Source organism: Diabrotica undecimpunctata, chromosome 7 (genome assembly GCF_040954645.1).
Source record: "Diabrotica undecimpunctata isolate CICGRU chromosome 7, icDiaUnde3, whole genome shotgun sequence".
Lineage (NCBI taxonomy): Eukaryota > Metazoa > Arthropoda > Insecta > Coleoptera > Chrysomelidae > Diabrotica > Diabrotica undecimpunctata.
Window position 1 is genome coordinate 99,177,029 of NC_092809.1, and position 18,552 is coordinate 99,195,580.

The 18,552-nt window shown below is 32.4% G+C and overlaps 1 protein-coding gene across 1 annotated transcript in view; it reads right to left on the reverse strand.

The window, feature by feature from the left end:
• The window catches only part of Spt6 (transcription elongation factor Spt6), an 82,626-nt gene extending 64,383 nt beyond the window's left edge, over positions 1–18,243 (reverse strand). Inside the window, exons 1-7 of the mRNA XM_072537856.1 lie at positions 17,991–18,243; positions 17,409–17,487; positions 17,266–17,352; positions 14,660–14,766; positions 14,496–14,603; positions 6,918–7,225; positions 4,142–4,357 (exon numbers count right to left, since the gene is read on the reverse strand). Coding sequence (XP_072393957.1) covers positions 4,142–4,357; positions 6,918–7,225; positions 14,496–14,603; positions 14,660–14,766; positions 17,266–17,352; positions 17,409–17,487; positions 17,991–18,032 — 947 coding nt within the window. The 5' untranslated portion in view covers positions 18,033–18,243. The remainder of the gene's footprint in view (positions 1–4,141; positions 4,358–6,917; positions 7,226–14,495; positions 14,604–14,659; positions 14,767–17,265; positions 17,353–17,408; positions 17,488–17,990) is intronic.
• Positions 18,244–18,552: the final 309 nt, after the last annotated feature.

The following is an 18,552-nucleotide window of genomic DNA, read 5'->3' on the forward strand; positions in this document are numbered from 1 at the left end:
TTCTCTTGTAAGGGGAGTCCATTGCTTTGGCTTTTTTTATTCCACTGGTCAAAATATCTATCTGCTTCTTTATTTGTATAACAACAAATTATGTCTTTTATTTCTGTTGTTATAAATAAATTAAATATTTCTATAAATGTATTGGCACTATTACTATACTGAGTGATACCTGGACGAGCAATAACTATGTTTTTCAGGAGGGTCGATAAAACCATTGGATTCCGGATTTTATGGTTAATTTAGGGACTGCCTCATCTATGTCACATTCATCAACTTCTTCTGGTTCCTGGTCTCCGCCCTCTTTTTTTTGGTTTTTTCTTGTCAAACTTTCTCATGTTTCTAACACAAAATGGATAAAAACTAAAAATAAGTGAAGAGGCTTTGTTCCAATGCATATCTAGACATACTGTTGCCAACATATGCAATTAAAATATATATTAAAGAAAATTTATTACTGAGGTACCCCGTTTAGGCATTCAAGGGTTAATATTGGAGGTACAATTACAAAACGTTATCTTTTAAATCGTAAAAAAGCTTTAAAATGGCGATTGCTAGAGATAGTGCAAACACTCCTGACCATGAACCTGCGCGAAGGCGGAGTCAAAATTCACGTAAAGGCAGAAAGGTTCTATTGTAAACTGCGCCGTGGTCAGGAGTGTTTGAACTATCTCTAACAGTTGTACATATTGATAACTTAACTCTAATTTAATTTTAACTTTAATTTGGCATGCGTAGAATTACCGTACCTTCATTATTTTCTGACTAATGTTATTGCAAAAAAAGGTATCTGGGATAAACAAATAGAATATCTTTTAAACTTTCAAGATTGCAAAAAGTATTTCTTCTCGTTTTATGTGGCACTGATTGAATCTAATTTGAGTTACGGTTTTGCCTTTTGAGGTAGCTGTTCTCTTCATCATTTCAGTAGAAATTTTATGCTACAAAAGAGAACACTCAGATATATATGCAAGGTCCAGTTTGGCACATAATGCAAGCCTCTATTCCGGAAACATGGTATCTTGACACTTCCTTGCATGTATATCCTTAATTAGCGTGCTTAATTTAAAAAAAAAAAAAACATAAAGAGGATATTCGGACAGATTCCCCTTATACCACTCGTCTAAATTATGTTATTCCAATTCCTCTTCTACATTAATTAAAAAATCATTTATTTGCACTGGTAAGAAAGTATTTAATCATCTACCACTCGAGGTGCATTTAGACGGGCTAGTTTTTAAAGCAATATGTTGCCGAAAATATATATTCGGTATGTTGCTGGCAACATTCCAGCAATCTAATGAAAATATCGCCCTATGGCCGAGTCATGTGGCCTAAATATTGCTGGTATTTGAACACTATTGCAGTTAGTAGCTGATGCGTTGCCGATAAAGTCGAACTGTCGTGGAAAATGTTGCATGTTGCTCGGCTACTCTGTAGAAATTTAATTTGGATTTGTCAAAACATACAAAGAAAATATGAATACGTGGCCAAATGAAAACACAATAAGTTTTAATAATGCAGTACATTTACGTCCAGAGTTGTGGGATGTAGAAAATACATCATATAAAGACAGAAATGCAAAGAAAGCTAGTTGGACGGCCATTGCACAAGAATTCAATATAACACAGGACAAAGCTTATAAAAAATTCAGAAGTTTAAGGACATATGCGAAAAATGAACACAAAAAGGTAATTAAAAAAATTGGAAGTCAAGGTGGCAAAATTGTACATTGGTTTGTATATGAAGCTTTTTCTTCTTCTTCTTCTTCCTTCTTGTATGTAGGCTTTAAAGCCTGCTTCTTCTTCAATATTAGCCTCATAAATTGTTTAAATTATCGCATCATTTTTTTCTTGGTCTGCCAATACTTCGTCCTTTGGTGACTTATCTCATGCTATTCGTACTATCCTAGCCTCTGCCATTCTACTAATGTGTTCGTTCCACTCCTGTTTCCGTTTTGTCACCCATCCATTTATGTCTTCTCTATTGCATGCTCTTCTTATGTTTTCGCTTCTCTCCCTATCCAACAGACTTCCCTGATATTCGTCGAAGTGTTTTCATCTCTGTTATTTCTAGTAGTCGTCTCATTTTATATGTGTCAGGTCTTGTCTCCGCCGTGTATGTTAATATAGGTCTAATTGCTGCTTTATAGATTCTTGTTTTTGTGTCTTGTCTTAGGTGTTTGTTCTTCCAAATTGTGTCATTAAGAGATATATGTCTTTAAAATATCTATTACAGCTTAGCATACTTCTGGAACTATGAGACAAATAGAAGAGTAGTGCACCCTGAATAAATACATTAAACTAGTATATGAGTCACCAGTCGCAAAAAACCGAAGAACGATTGCTAATCTTGTTGAGATTGGTATTGCGTTTCTAATGTTTGTATCTTTCTTCACTATTCTTTATCATATTTATTAATAATTCGAAATAACTTTTTGACATTCTTGAAAAATTCTTAAACAAATAATTGTCTAGCATTATTTCCCTCGTTAAATTACACATTGTTTTGCGTTTACTTAAAAAAGGGCGTATCCACATGTTTCGTTTTTTATTTTTGTTTTATGTATCGTAGCACGATTAAGGACGCAGCAACTTGTACAATGTCGGACATCTTTATTTTTGACTTTGTCTCGTCTTTGTTTCTGTTTTCACAAATACCGCTGGGCAATATTTCTACTAAATATTGCCGAAAATATGAAATTTTAGTGGCCCGTCTAAATGCAGCTTAAGATCCTCAAGCAATATTTTTGTATTCCGAAGAGCAATCAAGAAGTTTTTATTATCTAAATGTTACTACAGTATATAGGAATTTTTTGAGGACAGTTGCGCTAATTGATATTTTTTTTTTAATTGTGGAAATTTTATAATTAGTATTTTAATGTATCTTGTGCCTTGTTTGTACTATACCACGTTGTGTTTTATAAATGTAAACTCATTTAAAAACAATAAATAAAGCCAAATAAACTAACTAAAGGATCGATCTGAAATTTTGAGGGTTTTAAAGTACAACAATACACACTTTGGGCGCAATAACAAATATGTAAGTTGATTTTTACAACAGTTCTAAACAATTAACGAGTTTGCCTTATTTAAAGTTTTCGAAGCAAAAAATTAACTTTACAACATTTAGCAATCGCCATTTTAAAGCTTTTTTTATGTTTTAAAAGATAAAGTTTCGTAATTTTACCTCAAATATTAAGATTTTTAATTGTAAGCAAAACATCGAAAAAATTTCGTATACTCCCTCTATAACAAACACGGTTATTACGAGGTTTCGCTTATAACGAGATACATTAGATGTCCCGTGAAATTTCTATTGAACTATAACCCTCTATAGAGAGGCAAATTTGGTTATAACGAGAGAAAATAAGATCCAAAAACGTGTTTTTTACGTTTTTGGTCCGGTCGCGGGTATAAATAAATACCTTTTCAAACAGCCCCTCAATAAACTTAACTGCAGCCCGCAATAAACTTCTTTACAATGAATAAATACAACTGTTTCACATCTTTAGAAAATATGATAGTTAAAATGATACTGGACCATTTAAAGCAGTTAAAATGACAGAGTTCTTAAAATTGCAGAAGCAATAGTTTATGTTATCCTTGAAAATACGCTTTATACATTATGTAGTTGGAAAAAAATATAAGTACAGATTTTTTGTTTTAAGGTATATCATTGATAATAAAAGTAAACAATTCTTTTATGTTTTAATATATTTCATTGACAATAAAAGTAAATAACTTTTTTTCAAAAACGCCATTCAACCAATATTTATTAGCATCTTATATTACTCCGAATGGCTTCACTATAGGAAGTTAATGGTTTAGAAAACTAGAGATTCATATGTATGCACAGTATTATTATTGTCTTATATAACGAGATCGGCTTATAACGAGGTAATTGTAATTAGTCATGTCATTTCAGTTCTCGTTATAGAGGGAGTCTACTGTAATTAAAAAACACCGAAATCTCTGAAAAAACGTGCATGTTTTCTTTATATAAGCCTACAATAACTAAAAAAAATTCAGATACCTGGATTTGTCACAGTCGAGAGAAATCTCATTTTCCCGAGCTATCATAGCGCTCGGCACTTGTAATATATCAATATCAATATGGAACGTTTTACTAAATGTAATCTTACCTGTAAATCCATTCTGCTTCATCATCAAGTTCAGTTGAGTCATCAGGAACGGCGGTGATCGGAACATCACGAAGTTGCATTCTTTCGGGAATATCAGTGTTACGGATTTCATTATCGAGATCGGTAAAGAAACCTCTTTTAAGTTCACTAGGTTCATACACTTCAAAAATTGATTTCTTCGTCGGTTTTTTCTTTGAAGTCTTTTTAGGCCGTTTCCTAAATTACGAAAATTAATAAATTTAAATTCCAACGAAACGTTCACATCAAAAATGTCTAAGGAATGCAATGTTTTTTCTTAGAATACCTATACATCAATTTTAATTGAATTTTAAAATGTGACATACCCTTATAATGCATATAAATAATAATATACAGTGGGTGGCCAAATTATTAAGACCGCCTTACAGCTCGCAAGAAAACTTGCTGCAATTTGTTGCATGACTAACTTTCATGCAAGTCTATTGCAAGGTCTTTATGTGCGATTTTACAACTTGCAACTTGGCTTGCAATGCAATTAATGTTGAAATTTTTACCCTTAACCTAACTTATAAACTTTTGTTTTTTTTTTTTAATTACTTATTGCTGTTTACTTAACACTATTTTGTAAATTTCGAAATGCCAAAACTATTATATTTTTATAAATCCGTGCCAATCAGTGATTATCACATTTGACATTGTGGAAAAATCAAACTTCCTACAAACTTCCATAGAGAAAATGGCACCAAACCGATTATCGCGCAATTGCAAGAAGTTGCAGGAAATAATCAGTTGACGACATACTGCGCATCTTCTTCTTATTGCGCCGTCTCCTTTCGAAGGTTGGCGATCCAAATGAAAATTGTAGCTTTGGATACTGCTGCACGAATGATTTCTGTGGATGAGCGGTCAAACCATCTCCTCAGGTATTTCAGCCACGAGTTCTGACGTCTTCCAACTGATCTTTTGCCCTGAACTTTACCTTCCAATATGATTTGGAGTAATTCATATCTTTCATCTCCCAACACATGACCGAAGTCCACTAGGAAACTAAGTTCCTGTAGCTGGCTGTATACCATGTATCACAAAAATTTTTATTTCAAATCCTTTATAAAAGGTATATAATAAAATACCCAAACGAGCTATATCACAATTACATTACAGAACGTTTTCGGAATGTAAATTCCATCATCAGTGTAACGAAGTATGCATGCTATGAGCCACTAAAATATATAGGTGAAAACCCGTTAAATGTTGTTAATTTATAGTTATGTTACATTATATATTATTACAAATTAGGATGTTCAAGTTACCGTTGGAATTGGTAACATGGCGACGTATGGCTCTACATAGGTTACATGGTCCTGAGACATAACAACTTGTTGTTATCAACAGGTTCTCGAAGACACATCTCTCAAGTTTGTCTTCTGTACCTATAATTATTTCTTAATATTGTTTCTTGTCTCTTTCTGTGTCTACCTGTCATTTCTTTAACTTTTTTATGGACATTAAAGGTGTCGAATCTTTCCTAAAGTTGTTCAATTTCTACTGCGCATGCCTTTAGGCAACTTTCTTGCATCTTGCAGGTATAATTGCAAGCTTTAAAACATACTTTAGGGACATTACACATAATTTTGTATTTTCTACTTTAAATTGTTTATTGACCAAAAAAATTGGTGTTCATATCTGTATTTTATTTGATATTTCTTCTGGTATGACTATTAAAATTTTTGATAAGCGACAACATTGGCAGACTGCTTATGTTGAAATAATAATTGCTGTTATATCTCGGTTGGTCATCTGCTGTTGTCACAGTCAGACTTAAAAATATTTGCAAATCGTTTAAAATTTTTTAAAATTGTTTTTTGCTAGGTTTTCATGTCCGATATATTTAACAGGTAAGTAATATTTGTTATTTAATCGTTTTTGCTTAATAACACGATTTTATTTAAAAAATTGTTCAAAATCAAAATTATTTTTTTAGCATGAGTAAAATTGCAGACTTCTCTCCAAGCAAAATTAGAGAAATAAAGACGTTATTACTGCACTCTACACTTTCCCAAAGAGTTATAGCAACTGCTGCAGGTGTTTCAAAGTCTGTAGTTAATAGAATATGCATAAAAATGGATTCAAACGAGGCATTGGAACCGGGCTGTGTTGGAAAATGTGGCAGGAAAAGGATCACTACTATCGTACTGATCGTAAAATCAGGTACTTGTCTTTATCTAGAAAATCGTAAAAACAGTGTTGCACACCTGACTACGATGATTAATAATAAACGAATTAATGAGTCTGACGACGATTGGCCAAAGAGAATCTGCGAGGTCGCTGGCCTATGAAAAAACCAGATCACAGAATCCATAAAAGCAAATTGATGTTTGTAAAGCTTGTTTCGCTTCGTATGTAGTAGTCTACTAGTTTCTCCATTGTTTTTAGGAGAAAGGATGTGAGGTATATGGCGCGATACGACTAAGGTTCATCGGTGGGACGTTTAACCGTGTTTAGTGCGTCCTTTGCGTCCCTCCCAAGTTTTTGGAATGTGACCTAACACCAGTCTTGCTATGAAAAACTGCTTTAGTTGCTGCTTATCTTCAAGAATAACAATTGCGTTCCTTAGTCATTGTTAATGTCTTTATAAAAGTTTAGCTTTTTTCAAAACTCTTACTAGAAAGAGAGATAAACAAAAAAAACTATAAGACGATTGTCACGATATAACCATAAACTTATCCCTAATTTTGAAATTTAATTAAAACTCCCTACCGTTCGCATGTAAAGAAAGTTAATACAAACAAAAGCTTACCTTTTCTCCACATCATCTTCCTCGTATTCGTCATCCTCCTCCTCTTCATCTTCGTAATCATCTTCATCATATTTACTAAATTCATCATAATCAAAATCGACACCAAAGGTTTCTTGAGCCTCTTGGAGAGCGGCATCAGTAAATATTGGTTTCTTTTTCTTCTTCTTTTCGGCTATGGGTCTGCCGTCATCGTCAACTATAAAGTCATCGGCATCCGAGTACTCCCCTTCCTCTTCTTCTTCGCCGACACCATAATTGTCTTGTTCGACGGCAGGTCTGTGACTCCGTTCCGATCGTCTTTCATCGTCCTAGATACAATATGTCAACATGTAAAATATATAATAGAATACTTTTTAACTAATATGCACTGACAGCAATTACAGTAAATACATGACAACCAAGTCAAATATCATGCAAATTATAACTTTTAATCACTCGAGGGAGTGATTTTGCTGTATCAAAAATAAGCTCTTTGGATCAGCCATCAATAAGATCAAAATAGAAGAATATCATGTTCTTAACCGGATAAAGAGGGATATATATATATATATATATATATATATATATATATATATATATATATATATATATATATATATATATATATTTATATATATATATATATATATATATATATATATATATATATATTTATATATATATATATATATATATATATATATATATTTATATATATATATATATATATACAGTATACTCCCTCTATAACGAACATGGTTATTACGAGGTTTCGCTTATAACGAGGTACATTAGATGTCCCGTGAAATTTCTATTGAACTATAACCTTCTACAGCGAGGCAAATTTGGTTATAACGAGGGAAAATAATATCGAAAAATGTGTTTTTTTACGTTTTTGACCTGGCCGTGGCTCTAAATAAATACCTTTTTAAACGGCCCCGCAATAAACCTTAACTTCTGCCCACAATAAACTTCTTTACAATAAATTCAACTGTTTCACATCTTTAGAAAATATGATAGATAGAATGATACTGGACAATTTAAAGCAGTCAAAAATGACAGACTTCTTCCAATTGCAAAAGCAATAATTTATGTTATCCTTGAAAATACGCTTTATACATTATATAGTTGGAAAAAAATGTAAGAACAGATTTTTTGTTTTAACGTATATCACTGACAATAAAAGTAAACAACTCTTTTTTGTTTTAATGTAATTTCATTGCCAATAAAACTACAACTTTTTTTCAAAAACGCCATCCATTCAAACAATATTTATTAGCATCTTATATTGCTCCGAATGGCTTCACTATAGGAAGTTAATGTTTTAGAAAACTACATATTCATATGTATGCACAGTATTATTGTTGTCTGATATAACGAGATCGGCTTATAAAGAGGTAATTAGTCTGCCATTTCAGTTCTCGTTATAGAGGGAGTCTACTGTATATGATCCCAAACGAACACGATACATAGAAGATCAGATACGTGCTAAGTCAGTAAGCTTAGAAATAAATAAAGTACAGGGTGTTATTGATTGTAAATATGAGTCTCGTAAAAGGGTTTTCCGATTGTTAATTAGCTGAAATCACTATTATTAGAAGATGGAAATCAAAAAAATACTTAAAAAAAAAGAAAACGAATGCGGGTAAGAAAGAGCTTTCCACACCATTTTTGCGATCTATTCAGGGATTCTACAGTCTTCACTGCCTTCCCTCGCTCAACCGTTTTTATCTCTCTCTGTTGTCTACTGTCTTACCATAATGAGTTAAGTTGTCGAATTGATGTTCTTGTTTATCCTAATCTTTGCTTAATTTCTTCCTATGCTGTTGCCTTTTTCGTGATTATAAACCCCAAGTATGTGAATTAACCTTTCCTTTGATGGTTACGTTGTCGTCAACCTGTAGATTTTCTATGCCTTCTTCACTTGTAGATAGGTACTCTGTTTTCGCGAAGTTAATTACTAAGTCAGCCTTGGTATATTCTTCTTGTAGTTTCTTCATCATGTAACTGAGGTCTTCTTGGTCTTGTGCAATCACTACTTGATCATCTGCAAAGCTTAACGTACTCCCATGCCTTCGCATTTTCTTTTCCATGTAGTCAAGGCTTTCTCTAAGTATATTTTGAATAGGGTTGGAGATGTGGAACAACCCTGCGGGAGCCCTTTTGTTGTGGCGGAGTCTCCTATGATTATTGTTCCCATTTTAATGGACACTTTATTTTCTTTATACAGAACTTTTGTAGCTTCTATGAGTTCCGTCTGTTTTTCTAATTTGTACATTGCATCTCATAGTTCTGACCTTGGTACAGAGTCATAAGCCTTTTTCAGGTCCACAAATGCCAAATGTATATCTTTATTTTTCGCTACAGTTGTTCCAGTGTGTATATGTGGTCTATGCATGATCTTCCTGCCGTGAAGCCTGCCTGATCCTCCCCGATTTTCCCTTTTATCGCGTGTTCTATCTTTTCTCGCAGTATCTTTCCATATAATCTTCCTATTAATGATATTACGCTTATTACTCTGTAGTTTTTGCATCGTGTTCTATCTCCTTTCTTAAATATAGATGTCATATATCCCTCCGTCCATTCCTTTGGGTCTGTTTTCCATTTATGGCTTTCTGGAATATCCATTTTATCATCCTATGTAATTTTTTTGAGTCGTACTTTATAAGCTCGGTGAGATGCCTCCAGGTCCCGGTGCTTTCTTATTTTTGATTGCTTTTATGGCCGTTCTCATTTCTCTATCTGTTATTTCTATTTCTTGTTGTGGGGATCTGCTTCGTCTTCGCCTGTTTTATTTTCCAATGAATTGTGGTCTTTGTCCTGTTAACAGTTCTTTGTAATAGTCCTTCCCTTCTTTGTCCTGTATATTTACAGATTTAATTTTTTCTTTTGAGTTTTGGTTCAATCCACTTAGTACTTTCCATGACTCCGAAGTTCTTGTACCTCCTATGTATGTTTCAATATTTAAGCAGGTTCTTTCCCATTCTTCATTATTTTGTTTTATTTGTTTTTTCACTTCTTTATCTTTATCTCTATATTCTTTATAAAATTCATCGTTGTTTGTAGTCAGCCATTTTCTGTATAGTTGCTTTTTTTCTTCAATTATTCTTTTTGTTGGTTCATTTATTTCATAATAGTGCTGTTTATTTGTTATATGTTCTTTCTCTCCAAGGGCTTTGAATGCTGCTTGTTTTATACTCACCTTTATATGCTTGTATATTTCTTCGATGTTGCCGTATCTGAATTCTATTAATTTTTGGTCTTAATTGCGATCCTATTACACTTAAATGACCTGTCGGCACCCAGTGGCGGTGTCTAAAAGTGTTTCTGCTTTATGGGAATTTAGTTACAATAAAATAAATTGCCATACACTTAAAATTATTGAAAAATTCTTATAAAATTCTAGTGGCCTTTCTTATGCCGCGCAGTGTAGTTGGGCTCCATAATGGAACCATAAATCAACAACAGGGTAACAGGATTATCAAGGAGTAGACTTTCGCGATCGTTATTATGTAATGATACATCGTATTCGGGTTTATAGACTGTGGCCTGGAATTCATTCTTCTTGTTTAGTCTGCAACTGCGGCAGACATGATTAAGTGGTTAAGAGGTCACTTGATCACTTGATTTAGGATTGTTTGCTAGGAGATATTACAATAAATCATGCTGTTTAAATATTTAATACAATGTACATAAACATGCAAACAGAAAGCCACTAAATAGAATCGTTTCGGAACCTGATATTAACCGATACATTATAAAAATGACCAGTATCGTTACTTGTTTAATGTTATTCCTTGTTCGAGAGAATTAAATTTGAAGAATCTTTAAATACTTAGTCGCGCCAACATCGGCGTGGTAAGAGTATGTTTATTTTAGTCTTTTCTACATTTTTGAAATGAATACTTCTTATCATTGGGTATGTTTTTGCACGGGCCCCAAATAATACTGAGCGTGACTCGAAAAATCGAGACGCTTGCAGTAACCTTGCGGGAATATTATAGGTTTTAAAGATTAGGCTCTAATAATGGAAACTCCATAGTTACCAATCAATGGAAGTGATCAAGTTTATTGATCTCATGAGAATCAAATTGCAAAAATACGAAAGCTGCACTCTTTACATTTAAAACGCATTTTGATTTTTGTCAATAGGACACTCTGATCAAAAGATATCGATTTTTTACCGTCGAGTTAATTAAAATTTTATATAAAAAATTGACTTCACGTGCATAACTGACATTAAAAATCGTCGGTCGCTTCTAGCGTTATTTATTCTACAAAAAAGTACTAATAAACATTTTTGTTCAAAATGATCTCTGCTACACTTTTTATTTGAAACATTTTTTTTCCGCGGCGTACAGATTCTTGGTAAATCGATTTTTTCCGTTTTCCCAAATACAAGGGTGGGTTTTGGGGGAAGCAAGAGGGTAGGAGTAGTAAACTTTTTGCAGCTTTTTTGGGGTTCCAAAATTGACCTTCTCAGCAAAATTCAGCTTGTTCGTATGATTTTTAGAGGTTCAGTGGCATTTTAGTTTCCGATGACTGGATTATTAGTAAAATGAAGAATGTTAACGAAGCCAATAATGTCACAAAAAAAAAGTGTACACAATAAACAAAATTAAATACTCGTATACCGGTAAGTTACTCATACTCATAAGTTATGTGCCATGATATTAATTTAATCTAAAATTTTTGTTATAGGATTTTGTACAATAAGAAGTGTGTAACGATCAACACATTATTTAATCACGAATCATGCTATATTAGCTCCTTGCACATTGCATACATCAATAATATCAAAATTACCTTTTTTTGTTGGTCATCTCTATCCTTTGTTTGCACAAAGTAATATATTACTTAACTAATATTAAACTCAAGACATTTTGTAAGAAAAGGCATATTTTACCTATATCTTTAAATATCATGTTAAAAAGTACTAACAATAAAGATTAAAATATGCCTTATATACACTTGCGAGCAAAAAAATCGACTCAAAAGTAAAATAAGTTATATTTTTTACTGCGCTCTTTAGCAAGTGTCTATCCACATTTATATAAAATTAGGAGTAAAATATTGCAAACAGAATTAATTTTTATTGCAATGACACCAATATTTATAAAGTTAGTAACGAAAGAATGTAACAAAGATAACTTAATATTGTATGTGAGAAATCAGGTTATGAATGAAAGTCATTATGTAATGAATATAAAAGTAAATTAACAAAAAAATCCAAATTAATACTGAGTATTTCCTCCTATGCGATCTCTTAGGGACATTATTAAGTTTCTGACTGATTTCTGAGGAATCAATTCCCACTCCATCTAATGCAGATTTTAGCTCCGCCACTGTCGCTGGTACTGGATTACGGACCCAAACTCTTCGCTTGAGTTCATCCCATAGGTGCTCGATGGGATTCATATCCGTACTCAATGAAGGCCAGTCCAACAACTTGGTCTTAGAGAATATCCGTAATGTAACGATCCGCTGTCAAACACCCTCCGCGACCACCACCGGGCACTAACACAAGCTCTGTTTTTCCTTCTAAAGATATACCACCCCAAAACATACACAAACCCCTTCATAGCTTACTGTTTCGACACTGCAGATAGACGATAGAAAGGGTTGTCTTCTGCCATTGCTTTACAAGCACATTAGACTCTCATCAGAAAATAAAACTCTCCTCTATTGGTTAAGGTCCCAATAACGTGTTCTCGGGCAAACTAAACTCGAGCTTGTTTCTGATGTGCGTTCAATTTGAGCCCTGTGTTAGCTCGCCTGGAAAGTAAAGTAGTAGCCCTAAGTCTTCTCCTAACTGTCCACTGAGAGACAGTGCCACCTAGTACATTCCTCAAGGATTGTTGAAGCTCAACTCCTGTCGCGTATCGATTCCGCAATGCTCTCAGGACAATGAATCGATCGTCCCTCTCTGTCGTTACACGTCGCCGACTCGAACCTGTATCATGACTCATGACTGTGTCATGAGTAGGCGACGGGCGACAGTCCTGTGACTACAGCCGTCTCATAATAATGCAACTACCTGGGCCTCCTTCACTGGTGCACTGCACTTCGAAGTGTACACACATGTCAATGTTTGAAAAGCTACTGAGACGACCACCAGCAAATTCATAGATCTACATTGCTTAGAACATGCCCGTTACAATGTTTGCTGCATTCTCTATGCCACACAGAAGTAGGCAAATTTTACAACATGTTGCCAATTTGCAAAAAACAATTATTTTTTGGAAGTTCTATAATAGAAAATATTTTTTGCATTACTTGTTTTAATTCAAATCCAACATAACATTACTAAGCATAAACTACAATTCATCGAGTTAGTCGATTTTTTGCTCACAAGTGTAGATACATACATACAGTTCATCTGCTAGATCTTTGCCTGTTATTTTTATAAATTATTTTCATGGTATTTAAATATTCAATCCTTTTTCGTACTTTGAATATACATATTTTTTAACAAACAGTTGTTATAATGACTAATCCTTACCTTCATATTCGATTTATTAGGATAAGAATTTATTTATTAGCTAATGACGAATACTATATTTACTCTAACCTCTATATTGACATTTAGTTATTTAAATATGGCTAAAACCACGTCAAAGGAGTGATATGAAATATTTTTAAGGGTTTTTATTTTTAGACCATGCCTGGTAAACCATTGAATTCCCAGGTACAATAATTTTGTGTTTCGAATTAGAAAAAAGGAATGGAGGACCTTTGGAGCCATGCTTATATGCAATGAAAACACTTTTATTTATGATAAATGCGATTTAAATATTTACCTACTGTAACCCATAGGTTTTCAAAAATTACAAAATCACGTTCACAAATGTATACCCAGTTTACCCAATGTAATAAATGAAATAAATGAGAAATATAAAAACATTCATTGTAATATTAGCCACTTTCTAATTCGTATAACTGACGTAAGTTTGTCTCACATGTTTTGTTTTATTCCTTGAGGTAATATGAATGATGACAATATGCAAAGATCCAGCGGATCTACTGTATCTACTGTTTTAATTGAAAGGAAGAATCCTTATCATACAATTTTAACAATCGTGTATGAATATTTTGTGTTATGTCTTCCAAAAATAAAAATATCACTGTGATATTATATTTTTCTATTGTAAAAAAATACTAGTACGAAATACTAAACATAGTTGCAATTGTTATGTTCAGACACTTTTGCAATTTTTTGATAGTAGTGCCCACATTTGTGTGGAAGACACTACTATCTTCTGTAAAATTTATTGCTGTTTCTAAATTATATTGACTAAGTCTGTATAAGATTATTTTTTTATAAAAATAACTCACTTTCAACTTTGAACATCGATTTTTTTTCCTGTTTACGATTTATTATTAAATCTGTGTCAAATTGTGAGTTAAATCTGTGAAAATTTAGAGTTTTTTCCTTTTTCCAGCCAAACAGTGCATTTTCCATTAGGCATATGTATATATTGTACATTGTACATTGTATGTAACCACAAAACACTCTTATAATAAAAAAAGAACTAAATTAAAAATATAAAAATATTCAACATACACTGTAATTGTAACCGAGACAAGAATTTCACTTACATCATCTGAAAATATATCCATAGCGATTTGTTCCCTGTCTTGTTCGGGATCATGTTCTTCTTCTCCTTCACTTTCCTCATCTTCAAACCTCCGCAGTCGCTTGAATTTCTGTTTACATAAACATATTTTTACATTAAACTATCTATTCTTTTACAATTACGTACCCTTCTTTCAACTTTAACACCCAAATTTTCTTCAAGCAAATCATAATCTTCATCTTCCAGACGATCATCCAAATCCTCGTCATCAGATTTCTTACGTTTTTCCCTTCCTGTAATAGGAAAATCATGCAATAAATACAAAAAAATTGTAAACTATTAGCAAGACAGCATTGGGAACTCACATATAGCATTTATAGTTGACTCTCAATAATTTGAAACTCAAGGGGGAACAGAGAAAAAGGTCAAATAACCACAAAAAATAATTATAGCAGTAAAAATTGTGATGTTATCCTTCTTGCCTTTTTCAGCCCAAGACAAACAATTTCTCTAGAGACTCTCTGCAGAGAGTTTTAACATTTTGAATTATGGCCTGGGAATTTTGAAAAATGTGCATTTTTCCTTTGTCATGTCACTGTTAACTATCAGCCATCAGAACATCAGAGTGTGATAGGAAGAAATTTATAAGAAAAACCCTGGTTATTTTTTAAGGGGCCAGGAAAAAACTTTAAATTACCAAAATATTCTAATTAATGAGTGTCAAATTATTGGTTGAAGATTGATTGATTTGTTTAGAGCAACAAGTTCAAAAATAAAAATAGCCATTATGATTGCCAGCCTCTGTAGGGAGATGCCACTCTAAGTGTGCGTTCATAACGAGGCGCCGACCCTCGGTCGGACCATAGGATGGTATCATAGTATCATTGCCACATTAAAGTAAATGCATTACTTTAAAAATTCCAGCGTTCACCGTCAAAGCGCAGCACCCAGCCTAGAGCCAGGTATCGGACCATGGACTTGGACCATAGTATTCCAGCTTAGTATTTTTTCGATTCTCATCCCTAGTACTCTACGATCGACACTACGAGGTGCCGAGCACCGAACCTCGCATTTTATTTTAAATTTGAGCGTTCATTTCACTGTCACAGGCCAGGGAAATAAGCAAAAAAAGTACCCTGTTTTTGACACTTGTCCGGCCAGGCAAACGATAATTGTTTTTAGTAGTATAGTCCTCTGTAACAAAAACCTATATGTTTACTGCAGTCGATTTTTTGGACTTAATTAGGTATTAACAAATTAAGGTCAAAAATGGAAATTTTTTGCTTTTTTCGTCTATCTGCAAAAAGTAAAGCATTTTAGAAGAAAAGAAACTTATGTCATATAAAGTATATGCTTTTAAATAACGCTAATTAGATTTCTTAATTGTTATAAACAAAGCTGCTATAAATTAAATAAAAAATAGGCTAACTTTGTCCCAAATTATTTTAGTACAATTTTTTTTTCTTTTAAATTTGTGAAAAAATTCAGGTTTTTTAAATATAAAAAAATATTATTCTAACAGGCAATGGTTAAAAAGTTATTCCAATTGTTTATAAGCAAAAAATCAACATGTTTTTGGAAAATTATTTTGCAATATTTAAAATTAATTTCCTTAATTTTTTTTTAAATAATAGAACAAGTCTTTTTCTTCCAGAAACTACCCTTACAATTACTAAAACTATAGAATTTTCGGACTTATATTGTTGCAAAAAAATTAATTTGGGATAAACAAATAAAATAACTTTTAAAATATTTGACTGATCACTTTGAAATTTTGACTGTATTTTAAGTACTATAAGACACAGCATTCCATGCAATATAAATGTTATAAGTTTATTTTCAAAAAAGTTATTAACATTAATAAAAAACTAAAATTTTTGACTTATTTTGCAACTTCCTAAGCAATAAATAAGGATATAAACATTTAGAAAACATCATTTTGAAAGTTTTTATGTAACTTATAAGTTTCTTCTCTTCTAAAATTTGTTTAAAATGCTTCACTTCCTGCTGATAGACAAAAAAAGCAAAAATTTTCCGTTTTTGACCTTAATTTGTTAATAACTAATTAAGTCCAAAAAATTGACAGCAGGAAACATAGGTTTTTGTTACAGAGGTCCATACTACTCAAAACAATAATTGTCGTTTACCTAGCCGGACGAGTGTCATGAGAAAATGCTTATTTCCCTGGGCTATCAGTGCTATGATCTAGGTGAGGATACCATGCGATAGTCTCCGTAATGAATGCACCCTAAGAAGAAATTATCAAGAGTCTACTGTACTATGTACTAAAAATATTCTACTTTTTTCTTTTAAGATCCAGCCTAGTGATATGGATAGATATCCATAAAATCTGCTGTAAACAACTGTTAAAATTTAAATTTATTTGATTGAAATGATACACAACCATCTGGAACTATGTAACTGAAAGTTGTCCTACTATCAATAATTGTATACAAATTTTTCACAAAAATTACCATCTTACTGAGACCTTAGACTCCTTCGAAAGCACCTTGTTGTGGTAGAGCTTTGTGCTTGATAGTGCACAAAGTGAAAGTCAGTGAGTCATGTGAAAACTACAGACATTAGAGAATCCTGTATCCTGCCACAAGATATTTTTTAAGTAGAAGATAAACTATTGAAAGAAATTCAGAAAAGCCGCTGATGAAGCTCAGTAATGATCGAAAAGGACCAGTGAGAGAGCACCAAAAGACTATATTGACCTATTTTTTATCAACTTTCAATCCCCTTCTAGTTCCATTGCTCAATTATTAATTATACTTTTTAGTTTTTACCTGAAGCATCAGACTCAGCATCACTTTCTTCAATAGGATTATCATCAATCAAATCCTTTAATTCCTCTCTCAGTCTTTCGTCATCATCTAAAAAATAAAGTATTATAAAACCAAGTATATTAGTAGTGTAATATGATTGTTACCTTCATCATCTTCATCTGAACTATCTACAACTTTGGCTTTTTGGGCTTTTTTACGATCCCTGTGATCTAATTCCTCCTCCTAGAAATTTATAAAAATATATTCTTTTAAAGATTAGGTACATTTAAACTACTATTTATTACATTTAAATGTTTGAATATTATAATAGATTTACAAGTAAAACTGTACAGATGCGCCAACAAGAGAAATATTAAAGTGTGTGGTTTTCTATGCTTTTGATCATAAATTAGGAATCAAGCAGAATTAAAAAGGTATTGAGAAATATATACCATATAAAGTTAAGGGCCTGATGATGAATAAATTTAGAAACTATTGAAGAATGAATATTCTGCTGTATGCAAGCACAAATACTGCAATGATGGGATGATTATGATAGAATCTACAATTAGATGGAACAATATTGTGGAATAGAGCTAAATATAGTAAACATTAACAAGGAAGAATAGGATATAGAGTAAGGAAGAAAAATAATGTAAAAGCCTAAAATGATACTATATGTGCAGATTTAATCTACTATTTTTTACAGTGAGAAAAACATAATTAAAACACGAATTGCATATTACCTCACTACTTTCTTCTGCTTCAGAATCTATGAAGTCTGCCATGTTTATATGTTTCTCTTTACGCTAGTTAGTATAAGTCTGCTTCTACTTCTGCTGATTAATAAGCGGTAGGTCTATTTAAAGAATAATAATTATTGCATTCTCGAAGTAGTTATAATTAATTAGTTTATTAAAATTATAAGAGCTCTGCGACTTGCGACAAGTCTGGTTTTCCAGGTTGACAATTGGCAAGCGACAGTGACAGTGACAACCGAAGGTGACAAATAACTAAGGTAATGATATTTCTTGTCTAATATTTACTATATTTTATTCCGTGATTTTATCACAGAACACATAAATGTATCACATAAAGAAACAATAAATTATTCTTAAATTATTGTTTCTTATGTCACAGATTCTATGCTTGTGTGGTTTTAACAATATATTTTATACATGAAAATAAGCCACAATAAAATGTAATAAAAATTAGGTTTTTTATGACCGTCTAATTGACATGACACATAATTACTCACGATTTAGTTCGATAAAATTAATCACTTTATCGGACGATCGAAATCACGAA